The sequence below is a fragment of the Pan troglodytes genome, chromosome 1, assembly GCF_028858775.2.
Source record: "Pan troglodytes isolate AG18354 chromosome 1, NHGRI_mPanTro3-v2.0_pri, whole genome shotgun sequence".
Classification (NCBI taxonomy): Eukaryota; Metazoa; Chordata; class Mammalia; order Primates; family Hominidae; genus Pan; species Pan troglodytes.
The window spans coordinates 122,913,458-122,933,714 of NC_072398.2; the positions used below are offsets into that span (position 1 = coordinate 122,913,458).

Below are 20,257 nucleotides of genomic sequence, written 5' to 3' on the forward strand. Positions count from 1 at the left end.
TCAGCTACTCAGGATAACTGCTTGAGCCTAGGAGTTCAAGGCTGCAGTGAACCATGAATGCATCATCGCACTGCAGCCTTGGTGATAGAGAGTGGGTTTCTTTCTTTCTCTCTCTCACATACACACCAAAAATACAAGGAAAAACAGCACTGACAGACTTGTTTGGTGTAGAGGTGCCACAAATCTTCAATTAAAAAAAATGCAGTATCTGCAAAGCACAATAAAGTGAAATAGATAAAACAAGATATTACCGTAGGCAGGTATTTGCTAAATTAAAAAATGAATTTGCCCAGGAATTATATTAGTTTAGGGGAATTTTGTCAGAAAATGCTTTTTTAAAAAAGCTTTATTAGGAGGCAGGCACAGTGGTGTGTGCCTGTGGTCCCAGCTACTTGGGAGGCTGAGGTGAGCGGATTGCTTGAACCCGGGAGTTTGAGAACAGCCTGGGCAAACAGTGACACCTGTATCTCACACACACACAAAACAAATAACATTAAAATGGAAAAGCCTGCTTTATTGAGATATAATTCACATATCATTCACATATCATATCTCATTTTAAGTGTACAAATCCATAGCTTTTAGTATATTGTTTGTGAAACTATCGCCACAGTCAATTTTAGAACATTTTCATCACCTCCAAAAGACACCTCATATCCACTAGTAGTCACTGCCCATTTCTCTCCAATCCCTCAGCCCTAGCCAACCACTAATCTACTTTGTCTCTGTAGATTTTGCTTATTCCAGATGTTTTATATCAATTGAATCATAGAATATGTGTTTTTTTGTGACTAGCTTCTTTACTGAGCATGATGTTTTCAAGCTTCATCCATGTTGTTGCATTTAGCAGTACTTCATTTCATCGTATTGCTGAGTAATATTCCATGCTATGGATACATCAGGTTTCATTTATCCTTTCATCAACTGATGGACACTGGGGTTGTTTCAACTTTTTGGCTGTTATAAATAATGGTGCTAAGAAAATTCATGTACACATTTTTGTGTGACATTATATTTTCTTTTCTCTTGAATACAGAATTTCATTCCACCTAGGAGTGGAATTGCTGAGTCATATGGTAACTGTTTCCCTTTTCTGTTTAAGTCCTACCAATCTCTGAAAGTTCCCAGAAGGGAGTTATTAATTTTAGCTGAGAAATTCGGGAAGACTCCTTAGAAGAGGTGGCATCTATAAGCTTTAAAGGATTAGTAGGATTTAACCAGGAAGGGCAAAAATGGGATGATAGAATGTCAGACATTTTGACTCTAATAACATTTTGACTTGTGCTTATTGTGAAAAACCACTTTAAAGAGTGCTATAGCAACACTGAATCTTCATCAGGAAAGCATTTTTCAGTGTAGCCTCTTTAAAAAACAGTCTGACAATTCCTCTGATGTTAAACAGTTATCATATGACAGAGGGATTTTTCTAAAACTGTTAAATAAAAATCAATTACTGTTTAAGCCCATATGTGTATATTCTACTAAATCACATTAGTTGACAGAATGATTGCAGGAACTCATCATTGCTACTGCAGAAAAATTCATAATGAAATGTTCCTAAATTATGAAGTTTAAATAAGAGAAAACTTTGTTTTAATGGAGTCTACATTAGTTGAATATACTAATGTACAAATAATTGGTTTGGCCTAATAAAAATTTGGAGGGGCTGAAATATTTATTCATTTAAAAAATTGTGGTAAAATACTCATAAAATTGACCATCTAACCCCCCCTTTTCTTTGAGACGAAGTCTAGCTCTTGGCATCCAGGCTGGAGTGCAATGGCACGATCTCGGCTCACTGCAACCTCCGCCTCCTGGGTTCAAGTGATTCTCCTCCTCAGCCTTCCAAGTAGCTGGGATTACAGGCACCTGCCACCACGCCCAGCTAATTTCTGTATTTTTAGTAAACATGGGGTTTCACCATGTTGGCCAGGCTGGTCTTGAACTCCTGATCTCAGGTGATCTGCCTGCCTTGGCCTCCCAAAGTGCTGGGATTACAGGTGTGAGCCACCATGCCTGGCCCATCTTAACCATTTTTAAGTATACAGTTCAGTAGTGTCCAATGTCCAGAACTCTTTTTATCTCACAAAACCAGAACTCTATATCCATTAAACTCTTCATTTTTCCCTACCACAGGCCCTGGCAACCACCATTCTACTTTCTATCTCTATGACTCTGACTACTTTTGGTACCTCATTTAAGCAGAATCATAAGGTATTTGTCTTTTTTTTTTGTGATTGGCTTATTTAGCATAATGTCTTCAATGTTCACCCATGTTGTAGCATGTATTGGCATTTCCTTCATTTTTTAAGGCTGAATAATATTCCACTGTATGTATATACCACATTTTGTTTATCCATTCATCCTGTGATGGACACTTAGTTTTCTTCCACCTTTCAGTTATTTAGAATAATGCTGCTATGAACATGGGTGTCCAAATATTTAAGTCCCTGCTTTTAATTCTTTGGGTATACATCCAGAAGAATTGCTGGTTTAAAGTTTTTTGAGGGACCACCATACTGTTTTCCATAGCGGCTGCCCCATTTTACATTCCCAACAATGCAAAAGGGTTCTAATTTCTCCACATCATTGCCAACACTTGTTATTTTTTTTGTTTTTGTTTTTTGTTTTTGATAGTTGCCATCCTAATGAGTAAGAGGTGATACCTCACTGTGGTTTTGATTTGCATTTCCCTAATGATAAGTGATGCTGTATACCTTTTCTTGTGCTTCTGGCCATTTGTATAACTTCTTTGGAGAAATATCTATTCAAGTCCTTTGTCCAGTTTTTATTGGATTGTTTGGTGTTTTTGTTGTTGTTGAGTTGCAGGAGTTCTTTACTTATTCTTGATATCAATCTCTTATGAAATACATGACTTGCAAATATTTTCTCCCATTCTATGAGCTGCCTTTCCACTCTTGGCCTAATACATTGTAAACACAAACAAATTCTTGGATTTATTGGAGACTCTAATATCCTCATCACTAAAGGCCCTAACAAAGACTGTAGTTACTTTTCCAGCCTATTCCCTTTCCCAGCCAAGGCTATACGAGGTACTGTAGTTTTTCAAGGGTTGTGTAGCAGTTCTTGGCTTGGACCTCCAGGTGAGAAATCTAAACTCTATTTCTCTGTTACGTAATAAAGGGGTCACATAAGATAATGAAAAAGTCTTGGATGAATCGGCAGGAATCTTGAATTTTAGACTTGCTCTATCACTTACTACTAGTATAATGTTGGGTAAATCATTTGCCTTTTCTGATCTTTATTTATTTGCAAAGTAGAATCCTAATAACTGCCCTCATTGCCTCACAAATCCTGTGGAAGCCTTTAAAGATGGGTGGGCAATACTCTTCTGATATGACCCAGCAGTCATGCTCCTCAGTGTTTAACCAAATGAGGTGAAAGCTTATGTCTACACAGAAACATGCACACACAAATGTATGGCAACTTTATTCATAATTGCCAAAACTTGGAAGCAACTAAGATATGTAGATGAATGGGTAAACCATAGTATATCCAGATAATTACTATTATTCAGTGCTAAAAAGAAATGAATTACGAGGCCATGAAGGAAGAGGAACCTTAAATGCATATTACTAAGTGAAAGAAGCCAATATGAAAAAGTTACATACTGCATGATTCCAACTATAGGACATTCTGGAAAAGGCAAAACCATGGTGAAAGCCCATCTGTACTAAAGATACAAAAAAAATTAGCCGGGTGTGGTGGCGCGCTCCTGTAATCCCAGCTACTTGGGCAGCTGAGGCAGGAGAATTGCTTGAACCTGGGAGGCAGAGGTTGCAGTGAGCCGAGATCGCACCATTGCACTCCAGCCTGGGCGACAGGGCGAGACTCCGTCTCAAAAAATAAAATAAAATAAATAAAATTAATCAAGGATTAGAGGAGAAAGACGAATGAAAAGGTGGAACACACAAGATTTTTAGGGCAGTGAAACTATTCTGTATGATACTAGATTGGTGAACACATGTTATTAGATACTTGCCGACCCCCTAGAATGTACAACACCAAGAGTAAACCCTAATGTAAGCTGTGAACTTTGGGTGATAATGATGTGTCAATGTAGGTTCTCTACTGGCAAAAATGTACGACCGTGTGGCAGGATGTTGCTAGTGGGGGAGGCTATGTGAGTGGGAGGCAGTGGGTATACGGAAACTCTGCGTATTTTCCATTCAATTTTGCTCTGAAAATAAAGTCTATAAAAAAAGGGCAGGCAGAAGAAGTGCCTTCAAGCAATTCAGAGAAGGAATTGGAGATGTGAAGAATAGGATTCATGGAAGTCAAGATAGTCAAGTTTCAAGAAATAGGTAATTTTCAGAGTGTTTCAAACACAGTACAAAGGTACAAATGAGAAAATACTGATTAGACATGGCAATCAGGGATGACTGATGGTATTAGCAAAAACAGTTTTAGTTGAGTGCTAGGGCAGCAGTCAGAGTGCAGGATTGAGGGCAGAGGAGGAATGCTTAAGAGACAGGAAATGTAGTTATTTTTCTCATGAAATTTGTATCAGAATTGTATAGAGAAGGAGAAGGAAGGTAAACAAGGACAGGATCAAAGATACAGAGAAATGGCAAGGAACAGGAGGAAGAATAGTTCATCCTCTGAAATAATAGTTAAAAGACTGGTGAGGATGAAGATTAAGTTTGTCAGTAGAGGGGCGTGAGACAGTAAGGAGGAAGGACGGACAATAAAAGGAGGGACGGACAATAAAAGAAGGCACGACCTCCTAGGAAGTGGGCGGCAGGACCTAACGCAACCTCATTTTTACACTCCAAGAAGTAGCAGCCAGAGAAACTGTCTTGTATCACTTGACACTAAATTATTTCATATCCACACTGAAAATTTTGAGGCCAGTCAGTTCAAATTATACCTTTCATCCCTGTAATCTGTAGGAAAAATCTAAGATGAAAGTCTTGGTCACCTATTCTCCCTAAATCCTCAATCTTCTCTGTCCTACTGTTCTGTTCTTCCTCACTTCAACTCATTCTGTTCCTCCTCTCTCTCTCAACTCATTCCACGATAACCACCTGAAACCTCTGTTCTAGGATTAAACAAACCCTCATGCTCTTAGTCTCTTCATAGAACACTCCTCTTATTGTCTAGCCGAAACCTGGCTATCTCACGAGGACACTGGCTGTATTGTACCCCTACAGCAGAGGTGATGTTTATTCTCCACCCCCATCTTCCACGATAACCACCTGAAACCTCTGTTCTAGGATTAAACAAACCCTCATACTCTTAGTCTCTTCATAGAACACTCCTCTTATTGTCTAACCGAAACCTGGCTATCTCACGAGGACACTAGCTGTATTGTACCCCTACAGCAGAGGTGATGTTTATTCTCCACCCTCATCTTCCACAGGTCCAGAGGCAGTGCCGGCACTCTCATTGCCACTTGCAGGCTGTAACTCTACTACTTTCAAGCTTAGGGTTTAAAAGCTTGAGGCACGTGATGTCTGGCTTATGTCACACTCTTCCCCTCCAGGTTGATGTGACAGTGAAGTAGCTGTTTTGCAATTTTTCTCTCTTCACTCCAACACCTGCAATCATTCTGGCTATCTTAATATCATGCAAACAACACGCCCTAGACTCAGGGTTCTTTGCCCTATGCCATTCTTCACACCATCTCAGCAACATCCATACCCTGCCAACTGTGGCCTGCTCTACTGAAGTAATCCCAAGCGTTAATATCCCACTCTGAGTACAGCCCCTCCCCACCAACTAATTGTGCACAGCATCTTTCCTTCCACACATATCTTCCTTTAACATCACTAAGGCCTTCATCCTCCAACTGTTCCATATTTTCCTTATTTATCTTCCTGGCCTGGTTTTGCTCCATATGAAATCTGGACCCCATTACTGATTCTTTAGATTCCTTTCTCACCAGTACTCCCAATTGCCTTAGGCCTTTCCACATACCCATAAACTTCCAAATCTGAATCAATTCTACTACCCACTGCCTCCTATCCCTGACATACAAGCACTGCTGGAGAAAACTGCATGAACACATATACTGCCATCATTAAAATTCATGTTTTTAAATTTCAGTTGGGCCTTTTGGACTTGTCTTTGGTCAGCTTCCTCTCCCATTCCTTGTGGAAGCTTTTCTGATCTTTCATCATTATCCTCACATCCCTTATTCTACCTTTCTTGGTTGCTACTGAGAAAGCTAAGGTCATGTGTCAGATGAGAATTCTCTTCAATTCCAACCCTAAACCAAACCACTAACTTTGCATATCACTCCCTGCTTTTGGCTCCCTAGACTACAGCACAGAACCAAGTCTAGGCTCCTTGAAATGACCACTTCCTCTCCCTTCCTCTATGTGGCAGCAGTTATACACCACTCTACCCACTGTGCCCTCAACACAACATGCTGCTTCATGTCACTGTGTCTTCTGTTCCCTTTATCATTCTGTTTTCTCCTCCAGCTAGACTTTAAAAAAAAAACCTGCTAAGGAATTCTCTTCCATGACACTTCCCCTGACCTCACCCCCACAAAATATCCCAGTTAAACACTTTCTCCTTTCTACCTATTCTTGAGTTTATATTTATTACTGCAAATTGTACACTGTATGGTAATTTTTCATGAAGGTAATTAAAAGAGTAAATTTGGTGTGAAATGACTGGTAGCAACAAGCACTGTAAGAATTGAGTGACAAGTGAAATCACAGTGGGATGGTGAGAAAAGTTTTCATTCATTCAACAAATAACCAACATTAATTAAGGATACAGTATGTGTAGTAATGTTAGGAGCCGTGGGTGGACTGTAGGTTGGACACGTATGGGTATAAAACTGAGAAGATATCTGATTTAGATCTTAAAGAATGGCTGAAATGTGGACTGACTAAAAGAAGGGTGAAGGAGAGGATATCAAAGAGACACAAATGCACACATAATTGGCTGATATAAGCTGTCCAGTCCCAGCTATAGTGAAAGGTTTAGGAAGAGTAGTATTAAAAGACAAAATTGAAAGCTTAATCATAGAATTTTGGAGTTAGAAAGGGCCTTAAGAATCATTTAGGTGAGGCTAGGTACAGTGACTCACACCTGTAATCTCAGCAGTTTAGGCGGCTGAGGCAGGAGGATTGCTTGAGGCCAGGAATTTGAGACCAGCCTGGGCAACATAGCAAGACCACATCTCTACAAAAATAGAAAATTTAGCATGTTCACGTGGCACACACCTGTAGCCCCAGCTACTCGGGAGGCTGAGGAGAGAGGATTGCTTGAGCACAGGAATTCAAGGCTGCAATGAGCTATCATTGTGCCACTGCACTCAAGCCTGTCTAGCCTGGGCAACAGAGTAAGACTGTCTCTAAAAAGAATAATCAGCATCATCATCTAGATGACCCATCCTCCTAATGATGAATAACATTCCTGACAAATGGATGAGGTCATTCAACTGTTAGTAGTACTGAGGTAGTCTACTCACTATTGTACTCTCCTAAATGTTAGAACTTATTTGTTTTAATGTTATACTGAATAGAAACATGCCTTCTTTAACATCTCCCCACTGGTCCTAGTTCTGTCCTCAGCTGCACCCAGCATAAGTCTATTCCTTCTTTATGGCACAATTTTTCAAATATCTTTCATTAGTTGATATGTGACTTTGAACAAATTATTTTCTAAGGATCAACTTTCTCATGTCTAACAGAGTGGTATGACAGAGGCTAATTATCCTGATATCTGTCCTCTCCTCCCTTTATTCTAATTGAGTGTTTCGTTAGGCATACAGGCACCCAGCAAAAACTAAATTTCTCAACCTTGGGGCTGGATGTGGCATGGTGCTGATGTTCTGGTCAATGGACTGTGAGCACAAGGGACCTTCCCTTCCCCTCTCCTCCTTCCCAGTGGCTGGAATTTGGATGTGGGGTGAGCCAAGTCAGTCCCTGTGGATGAGAACAATACCCTGAGAGCAATAAGACAAAAAGAGTCCAGGCCCCTGACAACTGGACAGAGCACAGCTACCACACTAGGTTGGACTTCATATGAAAGAGAAGTAAACTTCTATCTTGGTTAAGCCACTTGTTATTTTTTAAAAATACCTTGTTATAGCACCTGACATCCATTCTAAATCAAAAACAGGTGACAATGGTTTCCTACTTCTATTAAAGGGGTTTTGTAAGAATCAAATAAAATTAGGAATGTAAAATATACATATATACAAGTCAATTTTTTAGTATTTGAAGACCATTATCTTCTCTCAAGACTAACCCCAGTCTCCTGTTATTAGCATAATTCAAGATTCTTAAGAATCCCAATATCTTCCTTGGACCTCCATTTGATAACCCTCAAAGGCCTGCACCCCAAACCGAACATAATTTTTTACAAGCTGTGTAGATAAAACATGATATACTTCCCCATATATTTAATTTAGTGATCTCTGTATGTGTGTCATCTTTAGCAAAACTACAACAGATCTTTTCTCCCAATATTTGCTTTCTTTCAATATTTACAAAATGCCGGCTATGTAAGGCTCAGTGATACAGTGGTGAATATTAACTTACTGGTGTAAAATGGCATTAATACTATTTTTATAAGATATGACTATCCAATAATGTGACTAAATTTTGTGAACTTAGTTGTACAAAGCCACATCTTGAAAAAAAAGTGGCATGAGTACCATTTTTCTTTTCTTTTCTTTTTTTTTGAAACAGAGTCCTGCTCCATCACCCAGGCTGGAGTGCAGTGGTGTAATCATGGCTCATTGCAGCTTCAATCTCCCAAGCTCAAGCGATTCTCCCACCTCAGTCTCCCTGAGTAGCTGGGAACACAGGTGCATGCCACGAAACTTAGCTAATTTTTAAATTTTCTTCAAAGACAGGGTCTCACTATGTTGCCCAGGCTGTTCTTGAATTTCTGGGCTCAAGCCACCCTCCTGCTTCAGTCTTCCAAAGTGCTGGGATTACAGGCATGAGCCCATAAAAATGCCTGGCTGCATTTTACTTATCTTTCATATACAATTGCCTCAGGGAAAATCTAAAGGGGCCAGGTCTTATAACCTGTTTAGTGATGTCACATATTGGAATCAGTTTTCTGAAACTGACATTCAGAAAAAGTTATACTACATATATTTATCTACCATTTTTATAAAACATAAAAATGAGAAAGCATACAACACAAAGGCTGAGAGGCAGTAGAATTTAGTGATTAACAGTGGTCCTTGGAGCTAGAATGCCTCCCAGCTCTACCACTTACTAGCTGAGTAACTTTTAGCATCTCTTTGTGCTTCTGTTTCCCCAGGTATAAAATGAGAGTAATAGCAGCAATAATGGCAAGGGCACTAATAATGGTAATGACGTAATAATAGCACCTTCCTCATGGGAATATCTTGAAGATTAAATGTAAAGGCTTAGAAAAGTTCCTGATGCACTGGGAAAGTGCTCAAATAAATGTCAGCTACTACTATTACAGGTATTATAATAATGTGAATTGATGACTCCATTTCTGGTCAGGGTGTAAGGAATTTTTTAATTAAAAATTTTTTTATTTTAATTACTTATCTATATTAAAATATAGTTGACAAAAATTGTATATACTTACTGTGTACTATGTAATGTTTTGATATGTGTATATATTGTGAAATTGCTAAACCAAGCCAATTAACATAGCCATCAACTCACATTTTTTTTTTTTTGCTGTTGGAGAACACTTATGATCTATTCTCTTAGCAATTTTCAAGTATAATACATTATTATTAACTATAGTCAGCATTCTGTACAACAGACCTGAACATATCCATGCCACCTAATTGAAACTTTGTGCCCTATGACCAACAGTTCCCCATCTCTCCGTGCCCTCACCCACTATGAGTTCACCTTTTTTATATCCCACATATATGTGAGATGATGCAGTATTTGCCTTTCTGTGCCTGGCTTATTTCATTTTAAACAAAAGTCCACCAGGTTCATCCATGTTGTCACAAATGACAGGATTTCCTTTTTTTTTTTTCAAAGGCCGAATAATTTCCATTGTATATACCACATCTTCTTTATCCATTCATCTGTTTACAGACACTTAGGTTGTTTCAATAACTTGGCTATTGTAAATAATGCTGCAAAGACAATGAGAGTACAGAATTCTCTTCAACATACTGATTTCAATTCCTTCGAATGTATACCCAGAAGTGGGGTTGCTGGATCTAGTGTATAAAGAATTCTGTGCCATATGGTCAGATAGTACTTTCTACTACTAGTAACTTTTGATAATTTGCTGCTTATTAGTGATTACTAATCTTAAAAAATCAATTTAATGCACTGAAGGGCAAGTTGGTAATATATATCAAAACTCTTAAAAATCTGCATGCCCTGTGACTCTATAATTCCATTTCTAAGTGTTAATCCTAAATAAATAATAATGGATGTATACCAGGCTTGGTTATAAGGATGTTTATTGTAGTTTATTTATAAAACTATTAATAAAAAAGAAAGGAAAGGAGAAAACCTTTCAAAAGTGACTTGGTTCAATAAATCATGGAAACTCATACAATAGAATAATATGCATCTATTAAAATAATCTTGTAATTGAATATTTAATGATATGAAAAGATACATGAAGTAAAAAAACCATACTAAGTATTGTATAATCTCATTTTGGCTTAAAAAGGGTATGTGATAGTTGTGTGGGGGAGTGTGGGTATACATGTATGTATACAGATCAATAAAGGCTCCTAATTTCTATACTAAAATATTTATAATAGTGATTATCGCTGGGTGGTTCATTTATGGGCAATTTTTGTTCCTTTCTTTCTGCCTTTCTATTTTCTAAGTTGTCCATATGAATCTGTATTACTTTTTCAATAAAGAAATGTTTACTAAAAAGAAATACACAATGTGCAGTGAACTAAAATCTTGAAAACAGAAGGATGTACTCTGGCCAAAAGAAAGAAATCCTTTCCGCTTGTTTACAGAGTAAAAGGTCCAGTACATAGATGTGCTCATCAGCTTCCCAGACACTCCTCAAATTCACATGTGTTTCTGCCACAGCCTCATGTGAAACTTAGAAAACTATTTGGCTATCAGCACAAAAAAAAGATGAACAAAATAAGGCAAACTAGGGAATTCTAAAAGATATAGAAAAAATTTCTTCCTATTATTCCTTTATTTAAGTAGGCCAGAATTAAACCTGCCATGCCAGTTTTAATAAATCTTAAAAGTGATTTAAATGCTTTTGCAAAGGAAGTACGGTGAAAAGATTTAAATACAATAATACTGTCCTTTTGAAACATCTTCAGAAATACAGTCATGTACTGCATGAGGACATTTTGGTCAACAACAGACCAAATACACAATGTGGTCAGAGCAACAGGCTATATGATATAGTCTAAGCATGTAGTAGGCTATACCATCTAGGTTTGTGTAAGTACACTCTATGAATTTTGCACAATGATGAAATCGCCTAAGGATGCACTCCTCAGAACAGATCCTCATTGTTAACTGATACATGACTGTATTTTATTAGGCAACAATTTAGCCTCAGTTGAATAGACCACTATAATCGTACAATGTATTTTCCAAATATTTTATTAACTATGGCATGTAAAAATCTGACAATTTACCCTGACCATTTTAATAACATTTATTACAAATAATTACCTTTTAGTCTTTATATTTTTCCAATCTCTTCATTGAAAACAATACCAAGAAAAACTGGCTTCTAAAATTAATTTTCACTAATAATCTTTATTTTTATTTATTTATTTTTGAGACAGAGTCTTACTCTGTTGCCCAGGCTGGAGTGCAGTGGCGGTGATCTCAGCTCACTGCAACCTCTGCCTCCCAGGTTCAAGCGATCCTCCTACCTCAGCCTCCTGAGTAGCTGGCACTACAGGTGCCCACCACCACATCTAGCTAATTTTTTGGTATGTTTCTTGTAGAAATGGGGTTTTGCCATGTTGCCCAGGCTGGTCTCAAACTCCTGAGCTCAACCAATCCGCGTGCCTCGGCCTCCCAAACTGCTGGGATTTACAGGCATGAGCCACTATGCCTGGCCTTTTTTCACTAATAATCTTTAAAAGGGTAAAAACAATGTAAGGAAATTCTAAATAAGTTTAGTAAGCAGGCCTATATGGCTCCAATAGACAACATCTAAGAAATCCACATACCGCAATAAATGCCTCCAACTACTCATCAGGCTCACTGTCACCTCAAATGTAGCATGCTAAGCATACAACTTAACCCACCGTATCTTCCACCACCATATGCAATATTCCCCTTAAACAAAACAAATAATTTTCCTGACTTCTTTACTTCTGTCGTGGCGTCAAGGCATCTGTCATAAGATTATCATTTATCAGTCACTTACATGAGACAACTCGGAGTTCAGGTTCTCATTAGCTCCTGCCTGGGTTATTTTAATAGCCTCCTAATTTGTCTCCCCATCTCTAATTTCCCCCCCCCCACCCAACCTTGAATACAAATAGCATCAGCCTGTCAGCCAGGTGAAACACCACTTTAACCACACAACAACTCAGTTCAAGAATCTTAGGTTTAATTTTACCCTATGAGCAGTAGAAACAACTCTCATTTATAGAAAGAGAGTAGAAAGAAACTCTTTACAACAGTATTCAAAGTCTTTCTCTAATCTTATCTTCTGCTTCCATTCAACATGAACGCTCTGCAATCAGGCTGATCTATTATCAACTCCTACTGATGACTTGCTCAAGCTGTCCTCCCATCCTCACTTTGTCAATGCAAATTCATCCTCCCAGAGTGCTCCACAGAAATGCCAATGTGGTTGTCAGTAACCATTACAGTTGTAAATTAACTCTTTCGCTTTAGAATTTCAACAACACTCAATATATTGTCTGATCCATTGATTGGGCACTAAGTCACACTGTCTTCTACTGTCAAGCAATTATACATCTATGATCTAATTTCATTAGAAGTAATTCCCTTGTGGATCCTTATATTTGTTGTACTTCTCACAATCCCAGATGGAGAGCTATTAATAGAAACCTGGTAAATGCTCAACTAATACTTGGCCAAGAATAAATGATCTGCATGTTTAGTTGTTGTACAAAGCCAAATATATTAATATATATATCAAATACATATGACCTATATATATTTGGGTCTCTCTATTTATATCTATATATGTAATTTTCTGTGTGCCTCTAAGGCTTTTCTGTAGCAAGATGAGTATTATTTTATAAAGGTTCATCCATCAGGGAGTCTCCAAGACCAATCCTAAGTTTGGTGATTCATTAGGACTCACAGGACTCAGCATACAGTCCTACTCATGGCTAAGGTTTATTACAATGAAAAGATACAAAGTCGAATCAGCACACACTTCTCTAGCATTAAATTGTGATGTGCTGTCTACCAGGGAAACTCATTAGAGACTCAATGACCAAAATTTGTATTAGGGCTGGTCACGTAGGCTGCCTAGCAAGAACCAAAATTCCAGATGGAATTTAGCATAAACCACTCTGTACAGTCTAGGCACAGTGAGCCACTCTTTATCATTTATGTAAAGTTTTGTATCATGTATGGAACCATTTACCATTCAAGCTCCCAGATACCAGCCAAGGGCCAGGCTTGTACATAGGCCTTTCTAAGAATAGCGGTCTTGGGCCTGCTATATTACCTCATTTCTATGTAATTCATTTCATATTTTTACAGGAGAAATGTTACAGTGTTAACTACACCTGACTTTTAAGGGGCACATACAGCAATTTTTTAGAAGTTAAAATCTAGCGTTCAATTAGAGATGCACTGCCTTGACTGGCATCCACTAATTAAAAGTTCTGTGATTTTGAAATAATTCACTTCCTTTAGATATTTTAGATTTTCTTTTTTTTTTCTTGTAAAATGAGGTCTCTTTCTCAAACCAACAATTTTGTAGTTGTTAGGATAAAGGAATCAAATATAACATCTCAAGCAAATGGACCTTCTTGGACAAGTTCCTGGTCTCCTCTTTAAATGCCAACTGGGTGCTAAGGCACTGTTTAGGTGTTTTGGGCACATCATCTCACTAAATCCTCACACCACCACATGTCAGTGATGGTTTCTATTTTACATACAGAAGTTTTGGGACTCTAAGTAACCCATCCAGGTTTACCACAGTGGAACTGGGGTTTAGGCTTAGACTCACCGCATTCCAAATCCTTGCTCTTATCTTCACACCAACTATCTCTACCTAATGTCAAAGGCACAGGCTCCTTATTGTGAGTCATTTCCCCCATACTATATGGCTTTTTGGTTTGGCTATACAGAGCACTATTCCTAATCTTACTTAAAATCAAATTGATCAAAGTCAAATTTTAATTGGAAGAAAAAGGGGTGAGTTTAACCCAAGATACTCAACTTTTTCATTTCTAAGTCTTGCGGAGTATACCCTTTGCTCATTAAAGTCATTAGGAAGCTCCCTATTCAGAAACTTTCATATATGGCACACGATTTATTCCTTTATCTGGCACCACCCTGTTTGAAGTTACACAGACCTGATCAGAATCTTGGCATCGCACTTACCAGCTGAGGGGACCTTAGGAAAGTTAGTTATGCTTTCTGAGCCTCAGTTTATTTATCTACAAAATGGAACCCCTACCTTATAGACTTGCTATGAGAATTAAATAAGATAATATATTGAGAAGCCAACACATATTTGCTGAATAAATGACTGCCTACAACGAAAGAATAAGTGACTTGTGGGAAGTAAGCCAAATAAACATAACTGAGGTAGGAAGGAAGCCCTGTAGACAAGTGCCCTGACCACCAGGTGTCACCACTGGCCCAGGAGCGCCAGTCTAACTGCCTGGCGTCGGGGGTGGCACCCTGCAGCAAAACAGTCTAGGCCTCAGGGCAAGACTGTCACCTGCACCAAAAGGACCTTCACGAATCGGCTTAGGCTTTTCAACAAGTAAGAGACGGTCCAATATTTTTTTTGGCACCAAAATAGGTTACATTCTTCTCTTACAGGTGTTTAAAATACTTAGCTGAATATCCACTGATGTGTCACCACAGTTTAATTTTAAAAACTGTCTTCGGCAAACTATTAATTTCATATATCCTTTGGTTTAGCCAACTAGACATTTTCTGGCTTCCATAGGCTTCAATATTGCCCCAGAGGACAAGTTTCTAGCCCCAATTCCACAATCCAGTGACATTATTTCCTTTATACTATAAATGGGATGACGGAATTTTTTTTAAGTAGAATATTTTTAGGGCAGAAATAAAGCCTAAGACCAGTATATATGGGCAAAATAACATTAACTTTTAACCCTTCTTGATCTCAGGAACTCAAAAGTTCATTTAAAAAATTGTTTTCTCTCTCTATGTATATATTTTAAAGAAAGCACCTTAGGGTACATCTGTCAACCTGTGAGTAGCTCTGAAATTACTCAAGAAACACTGCCACACCTATTATTAATGCCACACCTATTATTTAATAGCTTCATTCTGTAACCTGCTAATGCCTCTCTCTGGGAGTGCCCAGGGGCTCATTTTAAAATGAGGGCAGGGCCTGGGCTCCCCACCTGGCTCTAAGCCCTCCACAAGGAGACCTACTAGTGGCCACTTCAAGACTAATTCATCTAGCATTAGCGCCTAACTGGAGACGCCGCTCTCTGATGAGGCACAGACCGTTGTCTCGTCTGCCAGGAGCACTTGACTCAAGTCAAGCCTGGCCAGGCCTACCCCAGCCTCAGAGTGGGTGGCCAAGTCCCCTTGTAATCTACAAGGGAGAAGGAATTGTGCTAAGCACAGGTTTCTGTTCAGAGCTGGGCTCTTGGAACTCCTGCAGTTTGGGTTATTTTAGTTTTTAACAGCTCAAGTTCTACTTTGCATTTCACAAATATGGAAATGTCTTAAGAGAAAACAGAAGCATCCTCCCTCTCTGGCCATTGCTCCCATTCCTAGAGGATTTGGGAGGGAAGAGCAGATACCAGGCACCATCTGGAGTCAGGAGCGCAGGAGCCAAGGCCAGCTGAGAAGAACCCATTTGCAAAGCACTTTGCAGATCAATAAATTCGACTGATTTTAGAGCGGTCCCTAGGGAAAGGCGAGCAAATGGGCCAAGGAGAGATGCTGCCCATCCAACAAGCCCTGGCCAAGCAGAAAGGGGCGAGGAGGCGCGGGAGGCGAGTTACCTGGAGGACTCGGCGGTGAAGCTGCCGCCGTCCAGCAGCCGCATCTTGCAGAAGAGGACCCCATTGACGAAGGGCACTGAGGAGAGCTCCTCGAGCTCGAAGTCCACCTTAAACTTAAACTTCTTCTTCTTCATCATCGTGAGAGCCAGGCGCCTGCAAGCTGGGCGCACGGCCGGGCGCCGCCGCCTCAGCTTGGCCGAGCCCCGGATCAGCCCAGCCCCATGGCCGGGGCCGCGAGCTGTGCGCGGGGGCGCGGCCGGGGGGCGCCGCAGGCCGGCCGCGGCCGGGGCCGCTGCCGCCGCCTCTCGCGGCAGCCTGGGCCGGAACGCGGCGGCAGCTGCGGCGCGGACCCCGACCGCCCGCGGGGAGCGGTCGTGCTGCAGCTCGCCCGGGGAGGTGAGCGCCCTTTCGGTGCTCAGCTCGCCGCCGCCGCCTCCGCCGCCGCTGCCGCCCGTCTGGGAGTCGGGAGAGGCGAGGCTCGAGGAACCACCGCCTCAGCGCCTCGGGGGTCGGGGGCGCCCCCAGCGGCCGCGGCCTGCAGCGCACGGCGGGGCGGAAGCCGGAGGGAGGGCGGGGACTTTGTGGGCGGGCGCGGGCTTGGCCGCGGACTCTAACCCGCGACGGCAGTTAGCACGTCACGCCTTTCTGGGGTTAAAAAAAGACAAACCCGACAGAGAAAGCTTCCTTCTACCGCTTCCTCTCCGCCTTTCTTTTCAGTTTTTGCACCGCCTCCTTTCTCCCCCACCCCCTCCAGTGGTTTCTTTCCTTTGGGTTTGAGAGCCATGGGTTAATAGAGGCAATTAAAATCTCAGCGTTGTTTTGGTCAAATTGAAATCCTAAAACTAAAATTTCCGTTAGGTACTCTAAATTCACGAGCCTTCAAATATAAAAGGAAGATAAGGTAGGAAAAAGGAAAATGATGTGCTGAGGGACTATCAAGGGCCCAGGCACCGTACTGCTGCAGGCGCTTTCTCTCGGGTATAGCTTATCTAGTTCCTGTCACCCAGGACAAAAGATAAAAGAGCAAAGAAGCAGTTAAAATAATACCCTCCCTTTAAAAATTTGTCTGTCTATACTGAGAACTGAAATGCTTAAAATCAAATTCTGCAGGCAGTCTGGCATGGCTACACTGTAATCCCAGCTACTCGGGAGGCTGAGGAGGGAGGTTAGCCTGAGCCGGGGAAGCGGAGCTTGCAATGATCGGAGATCGCGCCACTGCACTCTAGCCTGGGCAACAGAACAAGCCCCTGTCTTAAAAACAAAACAAAATCTTCAGGGCAGGCTTAAAAAAAATCTCCCTAGGGGAATAACAATTACCTGCCTTCTATAATCATGCATGTATTGTTACAATAAATGTTACAAAGTTGGTTACGTGATGTTCATGTTTTTAAACTGAGTTATTGTCATTTTCACTCAGATTCTGCCACAGTAATTCTGAAAGGGTTTAATTGAAAATATTTTCTTTCTCAGTTTACTCGTTTACTCATTCATTCATATAAAAAAATTGCTTAAAATGTCAATCATCGGCTAGACCCCATAACCAAAAGCCAATAACTGCCCTCAAGAATTTTACAATCTAGTGAGGAAGACATGTTTAGACAGGTCATTAAAAAAACACAACCTAGCACCAAGCTATGTAGAACTCAGAGAAGCAATTAATTGAAGTTAATCAGTTTTCTGAATTTCAAAGGATGAAAATGATTTGGGACAAAGTGGGGTAAGTTGTTCTAGGAGAAATAAATAAAAAAAAAATAAAGATTCAGAGGCAGGTTCGGGGGTGGGGATTTGGTAATGGATAAAGCTTCTTACCCTGCAGGACAGGGGGCAAAGACAGTGAGATGCATTTGGGGACTTTGAGATTTGTCATTTAGAGCACTGGATGAATGTTAATTTCATTGACTGAACATTGAAAGCAATAGGAGGGCAAGTTGGGAATGGAAGAGATAATGAGTCTTTATGGGATCTGCTTGCAGTACATCTAGGGAGAGAGAGGCAGCCTTAGCTCATAAAAATGCATTGGCAATTGAAAATATACATTTGGGAATTGAGGTAATCGCTGATGGCTGAAGCCCAAAAGGTGGATAAGGATGAGTTACTCTGAAGAATATTTAAAGGGTAGGCAAAGAGGAGATCGTGAAGGTGCCTAAGAACAAGCAGTCAAGAGAAAAAGGAGATGAAGAAAGAGATGGCCTGGAAGCCCAGAGGGTTTTAATCATGTAACATTCGTAGTTACAAAGTTCTATTGTGTGCCAGGCACTATGCTGGGTACTAGAGATGCAAATGAATACGACATAGGGGCTTATAAAGGAATGGAGAAAAACAGAGATATGCAAACAGATCAACTAAAGTGTGTGAGGGGGGTATGTGAGTATGTGTGTGTGAGAGAGAGAAGAGAGAGAGAAAGAAAGAGAGAGAGCAATCTGTGATCCATGTAGGACAGAGGACCATTTCAAGAGAGTGCTGCAGAGCAGTCCCAGAGGATTTGGACTGAAAAGAAGCTACTGAATTGAAGGTCTAGGAGGTCATTGGTAATCTTGGCAAGAGAAGTCATCATAAAAGATAGTGACAAAGTAAGATGAAAAGTGACAAAGTAAGTGAAAAGATGACAGTGAAAAGTAAGATAGTGACAAAGTAAGGTGGGTAAATAAAAATTATATTTTTATTGATGTTTTTCTGATTTTTTTGTCAGCGAATGAAAAGAGAGAGAGAATGGTGACCAGAGGAGGACAGTTCAATTTTTTTCAATAACATTCAGGAACTATCCAATATTTATTGAGTGTCTATTAGGTGCCACGCACCTTAATAGGTCCTATGGATTTGAAATGCCGTCCCTGTCTTAGATCTCACGGTCTACTGGAGGACACAGAGAAGTAAGCAGGCAGTTGCAGTACAATGTAACACTGAGTGCTGTCTGTGTATGATGGTGAGTGGAGACTGCTGTGGGAGACTATAAAAGCATCTAACAGGGATAAGTAGTAGGTTTATGGAATGCCTTCTAGGGTAAGTGAAGCCTGAATTCAGGCCTTTAAGCTGAGGCCTGAATAATGAGCATGGGTGGGGAGCAGTTTCCAGGAAGGAGGTAGTGCCTGTGCAGAGGCTCAAAGGAAGAGAGACCATGTTGCAGAGGGAACTGAAATTAGTTCTGTCTGGCTGCAACTTAGAGTTGGGTACAGTGACAGGGGTTAACAAAGAGCCATTGAAGTTTTAAAGCAGAAGCATGATATATTCAGATTTACATTTTGTAAAGCTCTTCTACTTTATAAAATGGAAGATAGGAGACAGTCTGTTACTCTTTTTTAGACTCATGGTTTGATTATTAAACCCCTGATAGGAGTCATAGTCAAGGCAGGAAACAGATATCATATTCAATGTGTTTAAATGAGGAAAGTTTAATGAAAGGACTCTTCACAGAGTTGACAGGGTAAGGGACCCACAGTCTGGTGAGAAGTTGAAAGGAAGAAGGGATAAATATCCTGATTTCTCTCACCTCCTACTTTCTGATCTCTTGGTGGTGCTTCCCATGATCCAAAACCAACCAAGGCCAGAGGGTAGAGGGGCCCGGAACATGCAGTTCATACAGGACAGACTCCTGGGGCACAAAGTAGGGCACTGAAAGGTAGAGAATGGTTGGAGGTAAGGGGATGGAAAGCCACTAGCACACAAAGGATACAGTCAGGGTTCACCATAGGAAGCTGAAACCACTCTGGATGTTTCACAAAAAAAAAAAAAAGGGATTTCATTCAGGCACTTCACTGCTTCTGAAATCTGTGGAAGGGCTGAAGGGGTTGAGGTCAGCAGACTGTCGAATTCAAAGTCACATGCTTTGTGGTAAACATTACTAGTGTTCACTAGTATCTGGTCCTCCTTCATTTCTGAGCATATGGGAGTTTACAGTTCCCAATTCCCTTGCGGTTAGTGGGGCCTTGTGATGAGGTCTAGCCAATAAAATGTGAGAAGTAACACGTCACTTCCAGGATGAAACAGTGAAAAGCCTTTGAGCAGTTCTCTAGACTAACTCTTCCCTGCCACAATAGTTATAGAGGAGACCTTGGGTTAAGATGTAGCAGCCACAAGATTGAAGCAGCCCAGATTTCTTAAGTCAGCACGTGGAGAGCAACTGCCCGCACCTGCAGGAAACATTTTGTCTGTGAG

At 40.5% G+C, this 20,257-nt stretch overlaps 1 protein-coding gene across 1 annotated transcript in view; it reads right to left on the reverse strand.

Annotated features, from left to right (window-relative positions):
* Positions 1 to 16,579, reverse strand: part of EEIG2 (EEIG family member 2) — a 76,517-nt gene extending 59,938 nt beyond the window's left edge. Inside the window, exon 1 of the mRNA XM_525177.8 lies at positions 16,106 to 16,579. Within this exon, the coding sequence (XP_525177.3) occupies positions 16,106 to 16,242 (137 nt within the window). The 5' untranslated portion in view covers positions 16,243 to 16,579. The remainder of the gene's footprint in view (positions 1 to 16,105) is intronic.
* Between the last annotated feature and the right edge of the window lie 3,678 nt (positions 16,580 to 20,257).